Raw genomic sequence first — 22299 nt, forward strand, 5'->3', positions numbered from 1 at the left:
GGCTACAACATCCATTCCACAATCAAAGACACAGAGACACGTTTATTTCATTCTGATGATTCATGTGAACATTTCAAGCACTTTACCTGCACCTGGAGGATGTTTTGCATTGTGCGGCTGCACACGATTGGCTAATTAGATAACACCATGAATCCCAGTGATGACTCTACAGCTCTCCTTCATCATCAGTGCAGCTGAAGGCTGAATTCAGCTTCAGCACATAACTCTAGCATAACCCAATAATCACACATCTCAGCACGGATATAATCCTAGCATCCTAGCGGTAACGTGTGGGTGAAGGTGGTGGTGAGAAGTCCTCCACAGATATAGAAATACCTTATTTAACTCTTTTTTCTGTTCTCCATATTTAGCTAGTTCCATAAGCTACTGTCAGGTATGTATAGATTTGAAGAGGGAAGTATGTATAGGTATCGTGAACATTATTGGCTATTGCGTAAATCCGTCACACACTTCAGCACACCGTCAGTCTGAGGTATCATGTATGTATCATCCTCACCCTGTATACACTGTACATTCAACACAGCAACTGAAGACGGTTAGTAATGGGGTGGTTTCCTTATCCTCAAGCTAATGAAAATATTATTAAATGATCCATACAGGTTAGTGAGAAGGATCACTTGGTTCTTGTCTCCTAATAATTTACATGCATTTTAGCCAATAACGTTAAGGTGCACTTATGACTTTTATAGGCTTAATTAAACATAATATACGTTGTTAATGTGGTAGTTTTACAGGCTATCATATCAACACGAAAGCATTATAATCTGACCTAGAAATAAGCCATGAAGTTTAAACCATGGTAACCGATCTGTATTTATTTGCTTCTTATATATCTTGTAGTTTTTGTTCTTAACATGCACTAGTAACTTCTGGTCAGTTATCACATTACCCTGTGTAAACTGACTATTTGTAAGATATACAGTGTGCAATTTACAAACTGTGTTACTGTCTCTATTGTTGCTGGGTATTTGGAATTTTCTTTGGGATCAATAAAGTATCTATCTATCTATCTATCTAGCTATCTAGCTATCTAGCTATCTATCTATCTATCTATCTATCTATCTATCTAAACATAACATGGGTAAATTATGACTTGAATGTAATATTAAAGAAACATACAAGTGTATGTAATATTAGGTGATTTATTATACTAGAAAACCTGACCACTGTGTGGACCAGTGAGGGCTCAATGTGAACAAGCAAATTGTGGGCTGGCCAAATCAGGTCTGTGCTGTGGGGTCAGTATCACACTGATGCAGCTGAAACTGGGCTCACATCCATGGGGGATTTTGCATATTGGCATGAAATTGGCTCCATGCCAGTGGCCTGATGTGGGCATATTAGGGAAGAAAGGTTACTGGTCCCTTCTGGGCAAAACCACAATAACCCCACATAGGATTTGTCTGGCCATTTCAGAGTGTGCACACAGAAATCCTATGCCGGGCTTATGAATGGAACAAAGGCTATTGCCCCAGTGTTCACTTACCCAGAATGGCCTCCATATGGGATTCATGTGGAAATGCCAGTGTGAGGATCTCATTTTAGATTTGTGAATAACTTGCTGTTTATTTGTGGATCCTGTTTTATTTTTGTGAAAGTTATGTTATTTATTTGAAACTTATGCAATAATTTAAACCCACATAGATAACCCACAGTGGTCCCACATGGGATTTGTGTGGGCATGCCAGAGCATGAGCTGCCCAGTGAAGCCCACTCTAAAGCATTATTTAGGATTTGTACCAGTTATCCTACAGGTTCCCAACCTTGGTTCTGGAGTAATCCATGTCCTACACTATCGTCATTTCCCCATTTCCCCTGCTCTAAAGTGACCACATCATCTCAGGAAGGGCTCAGGAAAGGCCTTTTACCGGAAGGGCTTTTCACGGGAGGGCAGTTCATGGGCAAGCTGTTCATTAACTAATTAGTTAAATCAAGTGTTTTGGGAATCGGTTAGCACATGTAGGACAGGACGCGGGTTGGGATCCTGTAGGTTAGCCCATGACCTCACTGCCTGCAGCTCTCCCATAAAGGGCTGGGTTTTGCTGAATACTTCTGAATATGAGACTTGTTTTTTTGTGCAAGTAGAAATGTATTATGTCAGATAAATAATGTGACATTTCAAAGTGTATCCGCAAGATGGCGCCAAGGGATGTAGTTGATGAAGACTTAGTGTCTTAGGTTGTAAAAAAGAAGTACGTAACCTGGAAAGGAAAGGCCTTTGGTTCTTTGGTAATAAATCTTGAATTAAAAATAATTTCCAGTGATTTCAAAATGTAAATGTAAAAAAACCCAAACAAACAAACAAACAAACAAACAGGGGTTTAATTACAAAACCGCGCAAATTGTGTTGGACAGAGGAGTTGTGTTGAAGCCCCAGATAAAGAGAGAGGATGAGGGAAGGATCTGTACATCCACCTGTTTAATTCAGCACCATACTGAGCCAAAGGTGTGAGGAAGAGGACTGTGAGGAGAGGTCCTGTTCTCTCTCTCTCTCTCTCTCTCTCTCTCTCTCTCTCTCTCTCTCTCTCTCTCTTTCCTCCCATTCCTCCCGCAGTAATCTCTCTTCCACAACAAACCGGCGCTCAGTGTGTTCCCGCAGTCAGGATAACCGCACGAGGATTTGATCTTCTCTCTTCATTCCATTCCTCTTCAGATTGCAGTCATGGGATTTTACTTTACTTCCTTTTGACATCAGAAAGTCTATAGAATAAAAACCCCGGTCAGTGATAGGAGGAGACGTGTCGCTGTGCTGGATGAAGATGTTAGAATCCTGGCTGTCACTCGAAGCGTAAAGCGCTTTCTTTCCCATCTTTTTTCCTTTCTTTTCTGACGCCGATTGGAAATTAAAACAGTGATCAATAATGTTCACGTTCGCTGCCTTCTGTTACATGCTTTCCCTCGTCCTTTGTGCTTCCCTCATCTTCTTCGCTATCTGGCATGTAAGTGTTTTTGTATCTGTCGTTACCTGTGTATCTCAGTCAAACAGCAGCATCCTTTCAGTCTGTGTTTAATAGATGCTTCACTTACCTTCCTAACACACTTTTTCTTGACTCTCAAGTTCAAAGCAAATATCTAGCTTTCTGTACGCATTTGGTGATTAGTAGTTAAGGATACAGGTTATATCTTGATTAATGATAAGCCTACTTGCTTATATTTCAGTGCAGATTATTTATGATGCAGTGTAACCCCTGTTAATACACACAGTTCCGATGATAAACAGAGTTCCTGTATAAAGTCTTAATGAGCTGATGATGGAGACACAGGGTCATGAGTTTCACAATCATAGATTTACCCCAGACACGGTAGAAACCAGATTTTCCCTGGGAAATCATCTCATCACGACTTGACTTCCTAAAATAAAAATAAAAATAATAATAGTAATAATATATATATATATATATATATATATATATATATATACACATATACCCAAAAAACAGAATTATTTCACTTGTTTTTCACATTATACAGAAACGCTCGTGTCACCAGCTTGTTTGGGGTTTCCTCTGTCCCTGTTTTCTTTGCACATAACCTACGCATCATATTGCCATCTCTGAGATTTGGCCCAGTTCACTCACTCGTTCATCCTGAGTTTGCTTTCTCCCGGCACATTATCTTAAAGTCATTCATGCATTAATGGGGATTATTTCTAGGAGCGTATTTTTCCTTCAAATTATTTACGGATAGGAATCCTCTGTTCTGCATGCTTCAAATCATTAAAATATATCATTAAAAGCCTCATTAGTCATTACTCAGTTATATGCAGTCTCATTCATAAATGATGTACAGAACAGTGGTTTAACCTGTGCTGAATTATTGTAGTGCACTAGGACTAACAGTAAACGTTTACTCAAGTGATTCTGACTTGGATGCATCAAGATGAAGTTCCTCAGAATCCTGTCTTTGTTTCAGGAAGTGAGTGAATTTTAGAAGTGAAGGCAGTGCTTAGTGATAAGACAATTTAGTGTTAATGATTAAGTGCTTATAACCACAGTAGGGCCAGTAAAACTTCCCAATGATGACTATAGCTCATTAAATTCGCATGTGGCATCATAGGATTGTTTTCTTTATGGCTTTTAAGAGAAGGTTATTTTCTCTATTTGCCCTGACATAAATACTGAAAGTGAATATTCCACATTTTAGTGTGGTGGAAGTGAGAAGCTCAGTGTTTAATATGCTGGCTTGCTGATAAGAAGAATGTGAGCTCAAATCCCTGGACCACCAAGCTGCCACTGTTGGGATCTTGAATAAGACCCTTAACCCTCAACTGCTCAGCTGATTAAATGAGATAAATGTAATTTGCTCTGGATCAGGGGGGTGTGCTGAATCTGTAAATGACAATTCTCTATTTTTATAACATTTAATTCTGATTTTGTTTTTCAATTGTTATTTTTGTGTCTAATAAAATTTGCGAGAGTTTATTCTTCAGCACTTTAATGCTATGCTTCATCTGCAGAGTCAAAGTGGTCAGTAATTTTCAGGAGGTATGTTTTGTGTCTTTTGAAGTAGCCAGTCATATGAATTGTCAAAACACTGACAATTGTGGACGCTGCTGGTCCTTGATACATGCATTCCAGCAGCACACACAGCCGTGTCAGCACAGGTCCTGAGGTGGCTCCTTTTCACTGTGGTTGCTAAAATATTGTGCATATCAGCAGAAGGGCTACAGTCAGTACACACCTACAGAGTCACCTAAAGGGTAGGTGTACCTCATAAAATGGCCAGTAAATGTGAGTATGTGGTAGGGAAACCTAATAAAGTGTGTCAGTGTTTGTGTATGCTATTTTTTGCAAAATCATGTAAATAGCTAATGCATTATGTAGGTCAGTTCCTTATGGAGAACTCTTAATCATGGCTATGCTTATTAGTTTTATTGTTTCTGAGGACACATCTGTGTGGTCTGGGGGAGGAAGTGTGCTGAGGCAGTGCAGTTTACTGTGGCATGGAGGAGAGCGAGCAACCTGTTTCTCATGTTATTGTCCTCAAGCTTTACAACAGATACGGATTTCATAGCAGATAAAACTGTATCTGCATGTTATAATAAGTGCTACCAAATTAGTACAATCTAGTACATTTTTAATGTTATTAATATTATTATTAATATCAATAATAATTATAATACCAACAATAATAATAGAAACCCAAGACAAATATACATTCATATAACATTACAAGGCAAAGACAGTCACAAAAAGTTTTATTGTAAGTTTGTAAATAATTGAACAAAGATTCTAATTACTGTTTGATCTAATTAGCAATTAGTAACTGACCTTTGTCAGGTGTTCAGTGGTATTAAGTTGTAGTTTATAGTCCTGTTATAGGTCTATTATTATTTTCCACTGGAACAGTGGGACAAACTGTTATGCTGCAGTAAGTGTAAACTCAGTGACCTAAACAGCTTCGATCAAACCTCAAACACTGACAGAAATTTTCGATTTGTAATTCAGATCTCTTCATGCTTATGCTCTTACTTGTATTTTTCTGCTAGTCTTTTAAAATAATCTGATGTGACAAACTCAGTGAATTAATATAAAAGTCAACTGTATTTCTGAATAGATAGAATACAAGTCAAAATATAGAGCATAGCCAAATGACCCTGTAGTGTATTGTTAGATAAAACCTGTGTATGAAGAACCAATTAGTTAGGCATTATACATACAGTATATCCTTTTAAAGTATTTTTAAAGCCTTAAATTAATGAGTGTTATGAAGCGCATACGATGCAAGAGCCGACAATGGTTTTATTGGCTGCGTCACCCAATATGACTCATAATGATTCATTTTTGCATGAATTGTCGTAACTTTTCTGCATGTTATTGTTTTGCATGCTTACACAACATTTAAAAGGGTCTAATTGAAGTATTAAATAAGATTTTAATCAAATTATTCATTACAGTGTGCATGAACAGACTGAGCAAACTGACCCAGTTCAAGAGTGTTTCAGTCTTTGTTAACATTTAAAGAGAACTGTTCAATTATTTATGTGCCACTTGTGTTTTCCGCATCAGAGACCATTTATTTTTGAGTTATGGATTTGTATGCAATTATTATAGAACGGGCAGCCATGAATAATGCAGGATACGGTCAGAATTTTAAGCAACATACAGTTTGTATAGAGGGAATGTCTGTGTTATTCCGTACTCCACAGCTGAAGGATGCACAAGTAAGCAAATTTATGCATAATATTATGGAATATTTTATGACACCATAGGAATCTAGAATTAAAACGCATTGTTGTTTTATTATTTCTACATAGTTAAGGATTGCTATATACTTAAGAAAGTGATGAATGGATATGTGGTAGGTGTGACGATGTACTGCAACACTGTGATAACAAAATCTGAGATTATTTCTAAGTACAGTGCTTTACATGAATCTAAAACTTTGCGATGTTAAAACAAATGAAACACTATTACACATATTTTAAAAACATACACAAATAGATACAGAGCCAGTATCTACAGTTAGGTGAAGGGCGGTTTTCTTTGTAACCAATGAACACTATTCATTGATTCATTCCTTATCGAGCAAAAATATCGAAGTCGTCAATCTCATGACTGTGGCTGTGCTCCCATGTGGGTATCTTATAAAAGGTCCTAACCTTATTGACCCAAGTGGCCTTGCAATGCACTCATAGTGCAGTCACAGAGTCTCACAGAACACACACACAATCTTCTGTTTTACTTTGTTACAGTTCCTTTGAAACTAGATATAAAAGTAATCACAAGGATCGGTCACACATCCTGATAGCACACCCTGCCAAAGCGGTAATAGACAATACTCACCAGTAGTTATGATTTATTGAGGATCACTCAGTGTTGAGAGAACTCCTGAGAGATCAGAGCTATCATTTTAAACTCTTTCTCACAGTGTTCCTCTATGGGAAAGTACACATCTGTGGAACTGGCTGATTGTGTGTCAACATATCCGTACCCTGAATATCTAAACTGCTTCCTGTACATTTGCCAATTCCCAGGCACAGAGCTGCTGTAAGACGTCTGCTATGGGTCTGTGTCGACTTGGCAGGTATCTTAGGCATCTTGTGAGACAGAAGGTGTGTTTTTGTGCCTACTTATAGTTCTTTCCTTGTCCACCTCACTGTTGACCCCTTGGAGGTTGATGTAAAACACCACCATGCTGTTATCAGTCTGCACTGGTTTGTGTGATCCCCTGAAGGTTTTGCAGCATTAGACACACATTAGAAAATTTCATCTCAAAGACATTGATATGATGGCAAAACATGGAGGCATCTGTCACTACAGTTTTTGTCTTTGGAGGAAGAAAACCTAAAGTAAGGGCATTTCCCAACAGGGAAACATGCGCTGGACCAACACCTCAGGGTGCATGCACATGCCCTTGTCACTATTAGAAACACATGCCTTTGTGATATGGCCAGCAGGCACTGTGCATTCATCAACACTGAGATGCTAAATATCACTACTGGAGTATTAATATCTCAGACATAGAAGATCAGCGTATCTGCAGTGTGTGGCCACTTCATATTGAATGGCTGCATGCAAAATTCAGATCTTCCTTTCAGAATGTTTACATGCTACCTGATTTAAAGCCACTGAACTGCACAATCCCTCAATCTGACCAGCTGCCGAAACACAGGCCAGTCCAGTGGGTAGACCATCTCCTGGCCGGTGTTTTAGTAGCTGATAGCTGGTCAGAGCAGCTATACTTTTCTTCAGGGCTGGTTGTGCCACGTCTCATGCATGGCAACAGTCAATCATCCAGATAATTAGCTGCTTGGGGTTCATGTCTTTGTGCTGAGCTCAAAGTTCACTTCAATTCAACTGTGACCCAGTTTGCATTAACCCTCGTAAGATGCGTTCCGTTCTCTTCACTTTCCCTGCAACAAAACCATCTTTGCCTTCGTCCCAGCTGCCACAAATCAGCAAAGGTATATACTTTTATTTAGGTGGCTTATTCTTCTTAGAGGGCTCAGCAGGCATATCTGCTGTTTGCTCTACTCCCTGCTGTGACTACGCATTGTCAGAGGAAGGTAATGTCAGCAGTATTCTCCCAGCCTGCAAGCTTCACACGTCTCCATCATTGTTATGCTGCAGTTAGGGCAAAGCTCTGTCAGGATACTCTGGACCCAAATATATTGGGCATTCATCATTTCTATCATCCAACTCCATCTGAGCTGAGTAAAACAAACAAACAAACAACTCTGAGCAGCTGGAAAAAGTTCACAATAAATAAATTCACAATAAATTTTGAAACTAGATTTATTTAGATTAGAAATTTACAGGACACGTGTCTGTTATAACAAATGTGGTGTAGATGGGAACAAATCAAACACCAGAATTACCATCACCCCAGGCAAATATCATGCACATTAATCTGATGATGTTTATGATTAGAGCGCTGTAATTCAGCATCTTCAATCTGCTTCCTCAAATTAAAGTCAATATAATTATATATATAATAATTAATTTAAATATGAACACAGAAACACTTTGCCTTACATCATTAATTAACTCCAAAACGCATGACTTAAGTAGAATAAACCCTTTAAAAAAACAACCAAGACATCCAAAAAACTCTATAAGCAACCCCATAATGTCACTAATACAAAAAGCCATTGGATTTTTTAAAATAAAGTTCTACTTTTTAATTGATGCTAATGCTCAATGGGCTGTGAATAAAATCTACACAAACACAATGCTGGTTCTGATAGAAAGGTGTAGAATACACAGTTGCATGATGGGTTAGAGCTGTTTTGGCAGCAAAAGGGGAACCAAAACCATATTAGACAGCTGGTCATAATGTTATGGCTGGTCTGTTTATATTTTAACATTTAATTTCATGTGATTGTGCACTAAAATAAATTGTATTTTATGGGCTTTTAATATTTTCTTTTGCTGTCCAATGTAAAGCTGCATAAACTGATTTTTATGACAGATAGAGTATTTCAGAAACTGCTGATCTCCGGAGATTTTCAGACACAACAGTCTCCAGAGTTTACACAGAATGATGCAAAAAAACCATAAAGCATTGAGTGAGACAGTGACAGTTCTGTGGGTGAAAACACATTATTGATGAGAAATCAAAGAAAAAACTCAAATTGATTTAAGCTGCAAGGACGGATAGAGTAACTAATCACTGTTGTGAGCAGAAAAGTACCTCAGCATGCACGAAACATTAAACCTTGAGCTGCTACAACAGCAAAAGACCACATCATTTTCTACTCCTGCAGCCAAAACCAGGAATCTGAAGCTGTCATGGACACAAACTGGACAGCTGAAAATATAGTACAGATATTATTTATTTATTTATTGTCTAATGATCTTTTTCTTCTTCTTGTTTTAGATAACAGCCTTTGATGAGCTCCATGCAGACTTCAGAGTGCCGATTGATCAGGGCAATCCATTCCACGCAGTAAGTACATTTTATAGACCGAAAACACCAAGGAGTGTGTGTGTGTGTGATACTTTACAGTAGATTGTAATATTACAATAGTGGCCACTATTATTACAATAATAGTGGGCACTAGCTGTTAGTGTTACCTGGGAAGAGTTTTCATGCTACATAGAAACAACTATTTTTTATCATTCACTACTTTATTATACACACTGCTGATTATTGTTGTTGACAATAATCAACAACATAACAAAACATAATAATCTACCCACAGTTATTGTGTCCTTGTGTCCCCTAGTTAAGCTAGTCACTGTTTCATATTAATGCTGATTAAAACACTATGACATTGTCTAGAAAGGTCTACACATTCCAGCAGTTTCTTTAACCAAATTAATAAGTCATGTGTTACTATAGTGCTTTACGATACAAAATTTAACTTTATTGCTTTTTATGTAATACCATAAGCTTACTATAACCTTGCTATTAGGATTTATGGTTTCATACATTTGATGTGTCATATCTTTACACTCCTTATGTGTGAATAAAGTTAGAAGACCGTATTTAAGCAGTCTCTCTGATCTGCAGTAGCAGTCTGATATGTTTCCTGCCCCTGAGCCTAAGAACGATTTAGTCATCTGAAGCTCTATCTGAATAACACAGCAAGCAGCTCTCTGAACTTCATCTTTTACTGGAAACTCAGTGACTGACAAATGCAATCCATCACACCCAAACAGGGCCAACTTTCATAGTTTGCACTTCTTTAAATAAATCAAACTGAAAGAAAGAAAAAAAAAAACCAAGCAAATAAAAAATAATCAAACAAGAAAAAAAAACAACAACACAGCAATATTGTCAGACTCAATTTTGCCGGTTTAATTGAAATTTATTAGGATATGCTGCCAGTTTATCACACAGTGAAAAATACTGCTTTTCTATTTCTATTCACATCTGAATGTTGTTCTAAAACTTTGCTTTTCAAGCGTCACATTTTCTTCTTTCACAGGGGTAATTTCACTGAGTTTCACAGAGAAATAGATAGATAGATAGATAGATAGATAGATAGATAGATAGATAGATAGATAGATAGATAGATAGATAGATAGATAGATAGATAGATAGACTTCATAACACGCACACACAACAATATAAGAAAACCTTAAATATGGGACAGTGGTAGCTCACGTGGTTAAGGCTCTGGATTGTTGCCCGGCAGATCGGGGTTCAAGCCCCAGCACTGCCAAACTGCCACTGTTGGGCCCATGGAGCAAGGCCCCTAACCCACCCTGCTCCATGGGGTCTGAATCTTGGCTGAACCTGTCCTCTGACCCCAACCCCCAAAGATGGGATATGTGACAAAAGAATTTCACTGTGCTTTAATGTATATGTGACAAAGACCACTTAAATATAGAATGCACTGAAGTTAATTTAAACATCGTAGTGCAGATATGAAACACGGTTGTGGATTTAACCATAATTAAAATAATTTCAAATCCGGACACTTTTGTATTTGTGGCCTCCAGACTATTGATTGGATTTATCTATTCATATTATTAATACTTCATTGACTCCAGCTGTGCTGAACAGGATTTATTGATTGATTATACTTGAGTATATCAAGTATAAGAAAATAATAAGTATTATCAAATGCATGCACCAACTGTGGTTAAATTATTCATCACAGTGTGCTTTCATGACTTTGTTCATCATAATGTGCTCTGATAAACCCTGCTAATATCCAGTACAAGCTTTAGCATGGCATCTTGCGTGATGCTGGGCTGACATTTTAAAACATCATGAATGCACAAAGGAAATCCTAATCAGCTAACAGCTGTTATTTTAGCAGAATCTGAACTTTCAGTAATTCAAATATATTACAGGATGACTTTGATATGACTTAAATAAAATGTATATTGGCAAAACCAATGAAGATAACACTAAATTGTCCTTAAGGGCTCAATTCCAATTGTCATTGGGACAAACCCTAATGAGGGTTAGGAATGGCGTGTCACAGATTCATCCGACAAGTGTATCGTGTTTATCTGTGCATATCTGCCATGAGGTGGTTCACATACACTATAGAATTTACATGACATGCTGCAGGGAAGTGTCTCCCAGTTCATCTTTTCTTCTATGAACATTTCCCCTCGAGCTGCCCAGCACCCAGCCTAGTGTAATAAATTATGCTCTGATGCCTAGCAGCAAAACAGGCATACATTTACTGACCAAATTCAAATCCAAATTTTATTGGTCACATTCAGAATCATACACAATCAACACAATCATACACAGTAAGACTTGTAGTGAAATGTCTTGTTTGTGCCATAAAAATCATTCCAGTAAAATAGACTTTAAGATTTTAAGTATTATAGTGAAACTGTAACATAAAAAATATATACAAATATATAAAATATAAATATATAAGAATAGAAAATATTTAAAATATTAAAATATAGTGCATCTATATAGATATTACTATGTGATACAGTATACAATATACATTGTGATTTATGAGTAAAGTGCAGATTTTAATGTATATATGCAATATATGCTGTGTATAAATCCGGTTCAGGTGGTGTTATGGGTGTTGAGTATGTTGAGATTTTTGTGGGTGTTGAGTGTGTTGTGGGTCTTGAGGGTGTTGTGAGTGTTGTGGGTCTTGAGTGTGTTGAGCATGTTGATGGTATTGGGTGTATTGAGGCTGTTGTGAATATTGAAAGTGTTGAGGGTTTTGAGGGTTCTGAGTGTGTTGAGGGTATTGAGGGTGTTGTAAGTGTTGAGGGTTTTGTGGGTATTGAGGATGTTGTGGGTGTTGAGTGTATTGAGGATTTGTGGGTATTGAGGCTGTTGTGAATATTGAGTGTGTTGAGCATGTTGAGGGTTTTTAGTGTGTTGAGGGTTTTGAGTGTGTTGAGCATGTTGAGGGTTTTGAGTGTGTTGAGGGTTTTGAGTGTGTTGAGCGTGTTGAGGGTTTTGAGTGTGTTGAGCGTATTGAGGGTTTTGAGTGTGTTGAGCATGTTGAGGGTTTTGAGTGTGTTGAGCGTGTTGAGGGTTTTGAGTGTGTTGAGCATGTTGAGGGTTTTGAGTGTGTTGAGCGTGTTGAGGGTTTTGAGTGTGTTGAGCGTGTTGAGGGTTTTGAGTGTGTTGAGCATGTTGAGGGTTTTGAGTGTGTTGAGCGTGTTGAGGGTTTTGAGTGTGTTGAGCGTGTTGAGGGTTTTGAGTGTGTTGAGCGTATTGAGGGTTTTGAGTGTGTTGAGCATGTTGAGGGTTTTGAGTGTGTTGAGCGTGTTGAGGGTTTTGAGTGTGTTGAGCGTGTTGAGGGTTTTGAGTGTATTGAGTGTGTTGAGGGTATTGAGGATGTTGAGGGTTCTGAGTGTGTTGAGGGTTTTGAGTGTGTTGAGCGTGTTGAGGGTTTTGAGTGTGTTGAGGGTTTTGAGTGTGTTGAGCGTGTTGAGGGTTTTGAGTGTGTTGAGCGTGTTGAGGGTTTTGAGTGTGTTGAGCGTGTTGAGGGTTTTGAGTGTGTTGAGCATGTTGAGGGTTTTGAGTGTGTTGAGGGTTTTGAGTGTGTTGAGCGTGTTGAGGGTTTTGAGTGTGTTGAGCGTGTTGAGGGTTTTGAGTGTGTTGAGGGTTTTGAGTGTGTTGAGCGTGTTGAGGGTTTTGAGTGTGTTGAGCGTATTGAGGGTTTTGAGTGTGTTGAGCATGTTGAGGGTTTTGAGTGTGTTGAGCGTGTTGAGGGTTTTGAGTGTATTGAGTGTGTTGAGGGTATTGAGGATGTTGAGGGTTCTGAGTGTGTTGAGGGTTTTGAGTGTGTTGAGCGTGTTGAGGGTTTTGAGTGTGTTGAGGGTTTTGAGTGTGTTGAGCGTGTTGAGGGTTTTGAGTGTGTTGAGCGTGTTGAGGGTTTTGAGTGTGTTGAGCGTGTTGAGGGTTTTGAGTGTGTTGAGCATGTTGAGGGTTTTGAGTGTGTTGAGGGTTTTGAGTGTGTTGAGCGTGTTGAGGGTTTTGAGTGTGTTGAGCGTGTTGAGGGTTTTGAGTGTGTTGAGGGTTTTGAGTGTGTTGAGGGTTTTGAGTGTGTTGAGGGTTTTGAGTGTGTTGAGCATGTTGAGGGTTTTGAGTGTGTTGAGGGTTTTGAGTGTGTTGAGCGTGTTGAGGGTTTTGAGTGTGTTGAGGGTTTTGAGTGTGTTGAGCGTGTTGAGGGTTTTGAGTGTGTTGAGGGTTTTGAGTGTGTTGAGCATGTTGAGGGTTTTGAGTGTGTTGAGGGTTTTGAGTGTGTTGAGCGTGTTGAGGGTTTTGAGCGTGTTGAGGGTTTTGAGTGTGTTGAGCATGTTGAGGGTTTTGAGTGTGTTGAGGGTTTTGAGTGTGTTGAGCATGTTGAGGGTTTTGAGCGTGTTGAGGGTTTTGAGTGTGTTGAGCGTGTTGAGGGTTTTGAGTGTGTTGAGGGTTTTGAGTGTGTTGAGCGTGTTGAGGGTTTTGAGTGTGTTGAGCGTGTTGAGGGTTTTGAGTGTGTTGAGCGTGTTGAGGGTTTTGAGTGTGTTGAGCATGTTGAGGGTTTTGAGTGTGTTGACGGTTTTGAGTGTGTTGAGCGTGTTGAGGGTTTTGAGTGTGTTGAGGGTTTTGAGTGTGTTGAGCGTGTTGAGAGTTTTGAGCGTGTTGAGGGTTTTGAGTGTGTTGAGCGTGTTGACGGTTTTGAGTGTATTGAGTGTGTTGAGGGTTTTGAGTGTGTTGAGCGTGTTGTGGGTTTTGAGTGTGTTGAGGGTTTTGAGTGTGTTGAGGGTTTTGAGTGTGTTGAGCGTGTTGAGGGTTTTGAGCGTGTTGAGGGTTTTGAGTGTGTTGAGCATGTTGAGGGTTTTGAGTGTGTTGAGGGTTTTGAGTGTGTTGAGCGTGTTGAGGGTTTTGAGTGTGTTGAGCGTGTTGACGGTTTTGAGTGTATTGAGTGTGTTGAGGGTTTTGAGTGTGTTGAGCGTGTTGAGAGTTTTGAGCGTGTTGAGGGTTTTGAGTGTGTTGAGCGTGTTGACGGTTTTGAGTGTATTGAGTGTGTTGAGGGTTTTGAGTGTATTGAGTGTGTTGAGGGTTTTGAGTGTGTTGAGCGTGTTGACGGTTTTGAGTGTATTGAGTGTGTTGAGGGTTTTGAGTGTATTGAGTGTGTTGAGGGTTTTGAGTGTATTGAGTGTGTTGAGGGTTTTGAGTGTATTGAGTGTGTTGAGGGTTTTGAGTGTGTTGAGCGTGTTGTGGGTTTTGAGTGTGTTGAGGGTTTTGAGTGTGTTGAGCATGTTGAGGGTTTTGAGTGTGTTGAGGGTTTTGAGTGTGTTGAGCGTGTTGAGGGTTTTGAGCGTGTTGAGGGTTTTGAGTATGTTGAGCGTGTTGACGGTTTTGAGTGTATTGAGTGTGTTGAGGGTATTGAGGATGTTGAGGGTTCTGAGTGTGTTGAGGGTATTGAGTAATGGTGGGCCGTCAGGGACAGTAAGGCCGTCTCTGCTGGCCTAAACAGCAGTGATCTGAATCACTGACTTGCATTTTAATATATTTAATATATTTTTCCATGATGTGTATTAAATTATTCCCAATAGTTTATTCTCTACATTTCACAGCTTTTCTCTCTTGGTTGCGCTGCTTCCAGTAGTGGATATTTATGATAAGAGTATTTATCCAATCATATTTCAGCCAGTGGCTGACATCATGTGTTGCCCGGCCATAAGGCCTTCAGAATCAATAGCGCAGGCGCCCGGAGCTTAAAATAAGTGGCAATGAAATTGTTACCTTAACCAGTATTAAGGGTATTGAGGGTTTATGGGTAATGAGGATGTTGTGGGTTTTAAGAATGTTGTGAGTGTTGAGTGTGTTGAGAGTATTGAGGGTTTTATGAGTGTATTGAGGGTGTTGAGTGTGTTGAGTGTATTGAGAGTATTGAGGGTTTTATGAGGGTGTTGAGAGTATTGAGGGTGTTGAGTGTGTTGAGTGTATTGAGAGTATTGAGGGTTTTATGAGTGTATTGAGAGTATTGAGGGTGTTGAGTGTGTTGAGAATATTGAGGGTGTTGAGTGTGTTGAGTGTATTGAGAGTATTGAGGGTTTTATGAGTGTGTTGAGTGTGTTGAGAGTATTGAGGGTTTTATGAGTGTATTGAGAGTATTGAGGGTGTTGAGTGTGTTGAGTGTATTGAGGGTTTTATGAGTGTGTTGAGTGTGTTGAGAGTATTGAGGGTTTTATGAGTGTGTTGAGTGTGTTGAGTGTGTTGAGAGTATTGAGGGTTTTATGAGTGTGTTGAGTGTGTTGAGGGTGTTGAGTGTATTGAGAGTATTGAGGGTTTTATGAGTGTATTGAGAGTATTGAGGGTGTTGAGTGTGTTGAGTGTATTGAGAGTATTGAGGGTTTTATGAGTGTATTGAGAGTATTGAGGGTGTTGAGTGTGTTGAGTGTATTGAGAGTATTGAGGGTTTTATGAGTGTGTTGAGTGTGTTGAGAGTATTGAGGGTTTTATGAGTGTATTGAGAGTACTGAGGGTTTTATGAGTGTATTGAGAGTATTGAGTGTGTTGAGTGTATTGAGAGTATTGAGGGTGTTGAGTGTATTGAGAGTATTGAGGGTGTTGAGTGTGTTGAGTGTGTTGAGAGTATTGAGGGTTTTATGAGTGTATTGAGAGTATTGAGGGTTTTATGAGTGTGTTGAGTGTATTGAGAGTATTGAGGGTGTTGAGTGTGTTGAGTGTGTTGAGAGTATTGAGGGTTTTATGAGTGTGTTGAGTGTGTTGAGAGTATTGAGGATTTTATGAGTGTATTGAGAGTATTGAGGGTGTTGAGTGTGTTGAGTGTGTTGAGAGTATTGAGGGTTATATGAGTGTGTTGAGTGTGTTGAGAGTATTGAGGGTTTTATGAGTGTATTGAGAGTATTGAAGGTTTTATGAGTGTATTGAGAGTATTGAGGGTGTTGAGTGTGTTGAGAATATTGAGGGTGTTGAGTGTGTTGAGTGTATTGAGAGTATTGAGGGTTTTATGAGTGTGTTGAGTGTGTTGAGAGTATTGAGGGTTTTATGAGTGTATTGAGGGTGTTGAGTGTGTTGAGAGTATTGAGGGTTTTATGAGTGTGTTGAGTGTGTTGAGAGTATTGAGGGTTTTATGAGTGTGTTGAGTGTGTTGAGGGTGTTGAGTGTGTTGAGTGTATTGAGAGTATTGAGGGTTTTATGAGTGTGTTGAGAGTATTGAGGGTTTTATGAGTGTATTGAGAGTATTGAGGGTTTTATGAGTGTATTGAGAGTATTGAGTGTGTTGAGTGTGTTGAGTGTATTGAGAGTATTGAGGGTGTTGAGTGTGTTGAGAGTATTGAGGGTGTTGAGTGTGTTGAGTGTATTGAGAGTATTGAGGGTTTTATGAGTGTATTGAGAGTATTGAGGGTTTTATGAGTGTATTGAGGGTGTTGAGTGTGTTGAGTGTATTGAGAGTATTGAAGGTTTTATGAGTGTATTGAGAGTATTGAGGGTGTTGAGTGTGTTGAGAGTATTGAGGGTTATATGAGTGTGTTGAGGGTGTTGAGTGTGTTGAGTGTATTGAGAGTATTGAGGGTTTTATGAGTGTGTTGAGTGTGTTGAGAGTATTGAGGGTTTTATGAGTGTATTGAGAGTATTGAGGGTGTTGAGTGTGTTGAGTGTGTTGAGAGTATTGAGGGTTATATGAGTGTGTTGAGTGTGTTGAGAGTATTGAGGGTTTTATGAGTGTGTTGAGTGTGTTGAGAGTATTGAGGGTTTTATGAGTGTATTGAGAGTATTGAGGGTGTTGAGTGTGTTGAGTGTATTGAGAGTATTGAGGGTGTTGAGTGTGTTGAGTGTGTTGAGAGTATTGAGGGTTTTATGAGTGTGTTGAGTGTGTTGAGAGTATTGAGGGTTTTATGAGTGTGTTGAGTGTGTTGAGTGTGTTGAGAGTATTGAGGGTTTTATGAGTGTGTTGAGTGTGTTGAGGGTGTTGAGGGTGTTGAGTGTATTGAGAGTATTGAGGGTTTTATGAGGGTGTTGAGAGTATTGAGGGTGTTGAGTGTGTTGAGTGTATTGAGAGTATTGAGGGTTTTATGAGTGTATTGAGGGTGTTGAGTGTGTTGAGTGTATTGAGAGTATTGAAGGTTTTATGAGTGTATTGAGAGTATTGAGGGTTTTATGAGTGTATTGAGAGTATTGAGGGTGTTGAGTGTATTGAGAGTATTGAGGGTGTTGAGTGTGTTGAGTGTGTTGAGAGTATTGAGGGTTTTATGAGTGTATTGAGAGTATTGAGGGTTTTATGAGTGTGTTGAGTGTATTGAGAGTATTGAGGGTGTTGAGTGTGTTGAGTGTATTGAGAGTATTGAGGGTTTTATGAGTGTATTGAGGGTGTTGAGTGTGTTGAGTGTATTGAGAGTATTGAAGGTTTTATGAGTGTATTGAGGGTGTTGAGTGTGTTGAGTGTATTGAGAGTATTGAGGGTTTTATGAGTGTATTGAGAGTATTGAGGGTGTTGAGTGTGTTGAGTGTATTGAGAGTATTGAGGGTTTTATGAGTGTATTGAGAGTATTGAGGGTGTTGAGTGTGTTGAGTGTATTGAGAGTATTGAGGGTTTTATGAGTGTATTGAGAGTATTGAAGGTTTTATGAGTGTATTGAGAGTATTGAGGGTGTTGAGTGTGTTGAGAATATTGAGGGTGTTGAGTGTGTTGAGTGTATTGAGAGTATTGAGGGTTTTATGAGTGTGTTGAGGGTTTTGAGGGTGTTGAGTGTGTTGAGTGTATTGAGGGTTTTATGAGTGTGTTGAGTGTGTTGAGAGTATTGAGGGTTTTATGAGTGTATTGAGAGTATTGAGGGTGTTGAGTGTGTTGAGTGTATTGAGGGTTTTATGAGTGTGTTGAGTGTGTTGAGAGTATTGAGGGTTTTATGAGTGTATTGAGAGTATTGAGGGTGTTGAGTGTGTTGAGTGTATTGAGGGTTTTATGAGTGTGTTGAGTGTGTTGAGAGTATTGAGGGTTTTATGAGTGTATTGAGAGTATTGAGGGTTTTATGAGTGTATTGAGAGTATTGAGTGTGTTGAGTGTATTGAGAGTATTGAGGGTGTTGAGTGTATTGAGAGTATTGAGGGTGTTGAGTGTGTTGAGTGTGTTGAGAGTATTGAGGGTTTTATGAGTGTATTGAGAGTATTGAGGGTTTTATGAGTGTGTTGAGAGTATTGAGGGTGTTGAGTGTGTTGAGTGTATTGAGAGTATTGAGGGTTTTATGAGTGTGTTGAGAGTATTGAGGGTGTTGAGTGTGTTGAGTGTGTTGAGAGTATTGAGGGTTATATGAGTGTGTTGAGGGTGTTGAGTGTGTTGAGAGTATTGAGGGTTTTATGAGTGTGTTGAGTGTGTTGAGAGTATTGAGGATTTTATGAGTGTATTGAGAGTATTGAGGGTGTTGAGTGTGTTGAGTGTGTTGAGAGTATTGAGGGTTATATGAGTGTGTTGAGTGTGTTGAGAGTATTGAGGGTTTTATGAGTGTGTTGAGAGTATTGAGGGTTTTATGAGTGTATTGAGAGTATTGAGGGTGTTGAGTGTGTTGAGTGTGTTGAGAGTATTGAGGGTTATATGAGTGTGTTGAGGGTGTTGAGTGTGTTGAGTGTATTGAGAGTATTGAGGGTTTTATGAGTGTATTGAGAGTATTGAGGGTGTTGAGTGTGTTGAGTGTATTGAGAGTATTGAGGGTTTTATGAGTGTGTTGAGAGTATTGAGGGTTTTATGAGTGTATTGAGAGTATTGAGGTTGTTGAGTGTATTGAGAGTATTGAGGGTGTTGAGTGTGTTGAGTGTTTTGAGAGTATTGAGGGTTTTATGAGTGTGTTGAGAGTATTGAGGGTTTTATGAGTGTGTTGAGTGTGTTGAGAGTATTGAGGGTGTTGAGTGTGTTGAGTGTATTGAGAGTATTGAGGGTGTTGAGTGTGTTGAGTGTATTGAGAGTATTGAGGGTGTTGAGTGTGTTGAGAGTATTGAGGGTTTTATGAGTGTGTTGAGTGTGTTGAGAGTATTGAGTGTGTTGAGTGTATTGAGAGTATTGAGGGTGTTGAGTGTGTTGAGTGTATTGAGAGTATTGAGGGTGTTGAGTGTGTTGAGTGTGTTGAGAGTATTGAGGGTTTTATGAGTGTGTTGAGTGTGTTGAGAGTATTGAGGGTGTTGAGTGTGTTGAGTGTATTGAGAGTATTGAGGGTTTTATGAGTGTGTTGAGTGTGTTGAGAGTATTGAGTGTGTTGAGTGTGTTGAGTGTATTGAGAGTATTGAGGGTGTTGAGTGTGTTGAGTGTATTGAGAGTATTGAGGGTTTTATGAGTGTGTTGAGAGTATTGAGTGTGTTGAGTGTATTGAGAGTATTGAGGGTGTTGAGTGTGTTGAGTGTATTGAGAGTATTGAGGGTGTTGAGAGTATTGAGGGTTTTATGAGTGTGTTGAGTGTGTTGAGGGTGTTGAGTGTGTTGAGTGTGTTGAGTGTATTGAGAGTATTGAGGGTGTTGAGTGTGTTGAGTGTATTGAGAGTATTGAGGGTGTTGAGTGTGTTGAGAGTATTGAGAGTATTGAGGGTGTTGAGTGTGTTGAGTGTATTGAGAGTATTGAGTGTGTTGAGTGTATTGAGAGTATTGAGAGTATTGAGGGTGTTGAGTGTGTTGAGTGTATTGAGAGTATTGAGAGTATTGAGGGTGTTGAGTGTATTGAGAGTATTGAGGGTGTTGAGTGTGTTGAGTGTATTGAGAGTATTGAGGGTGTTGAGTGTGTTGAGTGTATTGAGAGTATTGAGGGTGTTGAGTGTGTTGAGAGTATTGAGTGTGTTGAGTGTGTTGAGAGTATTGAGGGTGTTGAGTGTGTTGAGAGTATTGAGGGTGTTGAGTGTGTTGAGAGTATTGAGGGTTTTATGAGTGTGTTGAGTGTGTTGAGTGTATTGAGAGTATTGAGGGTGTTGAGTGTGTTGAGTGTATTGAGAGTATTGAGGGTGTTGAGTGTGTTGAGAGTATTGAGGGTGTTGAGTGTGTTGAGAGTATTGAGAGTGTTGAGGGTGTTGAGTGTGTTGAGTGTGTTGAGAGTATTGAGGGTGTTGAGTGTGTTGAGAGTATTGAGGGTGTTGAGTGTGTTGAGAGTATTGAGGGTGTTGAGTGTGTTGAGAGTATTGAGGGTGTTGAGTGTGTTGAGTGTGTTGAGAGTATTGAGGGTGTTGAGTGTGTTGAGAGTATTGAGTGTGTTGAGTGTGTTGAGAGTATTGAGGGTTTTGTAGGTGCTGTGCAGACAGGCACAGAAAGGTCCAGTGTTGTCCTAGTTAAAGGCCTGGATGTCCTGCAGGAAGATCCTCCTCATTCTCTCTCAGTGTTAGTCTTCAGGAAAAGGACCACAACACAGAGAAGAGTCTATTGTTCAGTCCATTACTTTAATAGTACACCTGTGTGTTCATGCAGTTATCATATCAGCCAATCCTTTGAGGGCAGAGCAAAATACATTAGATCAGGTCAAGAGCCTCAGATTGGACGCTCACAGTTACTGTTCACATCAGAATGGAGAAAAATACAATTTCAGTAACTTTGTTGTGATTGTTGGTGGCAGACAGGCTGGTACTTCAGAAACTGCTGATCTTCTGGTATCTTCACACATAACACCCAGTCTCTAGAGCTTACATAGAACAGTAAGAAAAAGAAAAAAGCTGCCCAGTGAGCTACAGTTCTGCGGACAGAAACACTGTTTTGTAATGCTACGGAGGTGTTTAATTTGGGGGGAAACAAGGCATGAGCTGGGTGAGAGGAGTCTAATTATAGTCCAGGCTCTCGTCATGAATCTGGGTAAGTAAATCTGCTGGAGTTGTGGAGATCTGTGCTAACGATTTCTGATGCAGTGAAGCTCCTTCACTGTCCTCTGAAGTTTTAGGTCGTGTGTGCTCAGACTGAGTAACAACACTGTGAAGTACCCAGGAGGACACTCTCTAGTGTGCAGAGGTAAAGTAGACCATGGTTGCATCTTAAGTCTCCTGAAAAGTGACTGACTTTGCTGTGCCTTTTTAAGTATGCAGCTGGTATACAGGGGTTAAAGATTCTGATGAGAATTGTCGAAAGCTGTTGAAAATTTCCACAGGTGAACCATTAATGTTGGAAGTTTGGAGTTTGAGCTCCAAAGCTTGAATTTTAGAGGCAAGTTGGTGTTTTTACACTCAGTGGACAGGTCTAGAATCTTCCCCCTTTAGTGAGACTCATTGTGTTTTAAAACTTGATGAAACTGCTGACACTGCATTCATGGGTGAACAGAACATACAGCAGGGGGCTCTAGCAGCCTGGACATTCACATACCATCAGGGTGGACGATGTCTTGTTGCCAATCCTTACTGTCTGAGGGTCTGTTAGATGGAAAGTCCAATACCTAGTTTGAGATGGAGCTGTTATTTGGCTTCAAGGGCATTTTACATGGTACAATTCTGTTAAATGTTAAACTCTAGCCAGTAAAAAGCATCATGCTGCATGTGTTTTTCTTGTCCAGATGTGTCAGGGTCAAGTGCAGGGCGAGTGAGTAGAATTGCTGAGGGCTTGAGGGATAGTTGAACTGAAGTGGGTTGTGAGTGTTGGGGATATTGGTGAGTATGAATGAGAGGGCTAGCTTTCCCAGGCACTTCATCACAACAGGGCTGAGTGCAATGGATAGCCATTGCTGTAGGAGACTGTCATTTTCTTTTTAGACAGGTCCATGACTTTGTTTTCCTGAAGCAATAAAAGCACAGTGCATGTGGAGTGTGAGAGAGTAAAATGTTAAAAATCTGCATCAGCATGTCTTCAAAACTCAGAGCAGGAGCTTACTGTGCGTTCTCTGTTGGTGGAGACTGCTTAAATTCTGCTTTAAGCAGGAATCAGAATTACGGATAAATTGTCAGATTTGTGAAACGAGGGTGATGGACAGATCTCTGTGTCTCTTTGGTC

The 22299-nt window shown here is 39.6% G+C and overlaps 1 protein-coding gene across 1 annotated transcript in view; it reads left to right on the forward strand.

Moving 5' to 3' along the window:
- Positions 1 to 2324: 2324 nt before the first annotated feature.
- The window catches only part of cnih3 (cornichon family AMPA receptor auxiliary protein 3), a 39443-nt gene continuing 19468 nt past the window's right edge, over positions 2325 to 22299 (forward strand). Inside the window, exons 1-2 of the mRNA XM_058378666.1 lie at positions 2325 to 2960; positions 9343 to 9411. Coding sequence (XP_058234649.1) covers positions 2883 to 2960; positions 9343 to 9411 — 147 coding nt within the window. The 5' untranslated portion in view covers positions 2325 to 2882. The remainder of the gene's footprint in view (positions 2961 to 9342; positions 9412 to 22299) is intronic.

Source organism: Hemibagrus wyckioides, linkage group LG25 (genome assembly GCF_019097595.1).
Source record: "Hemibagrus wyckioides isolate EC202008001 linkage group LG25, SWU_Hwy_1.0, whole genome shotgun sequence".
NCBI classification, from domain to species: domain Eukaryota; kingdom Metazoa; phylum Chordata; class Actinopteri; order Siluriformes; family Bagridae; genus Hemibagrus; species Hemibagrus wyckioides.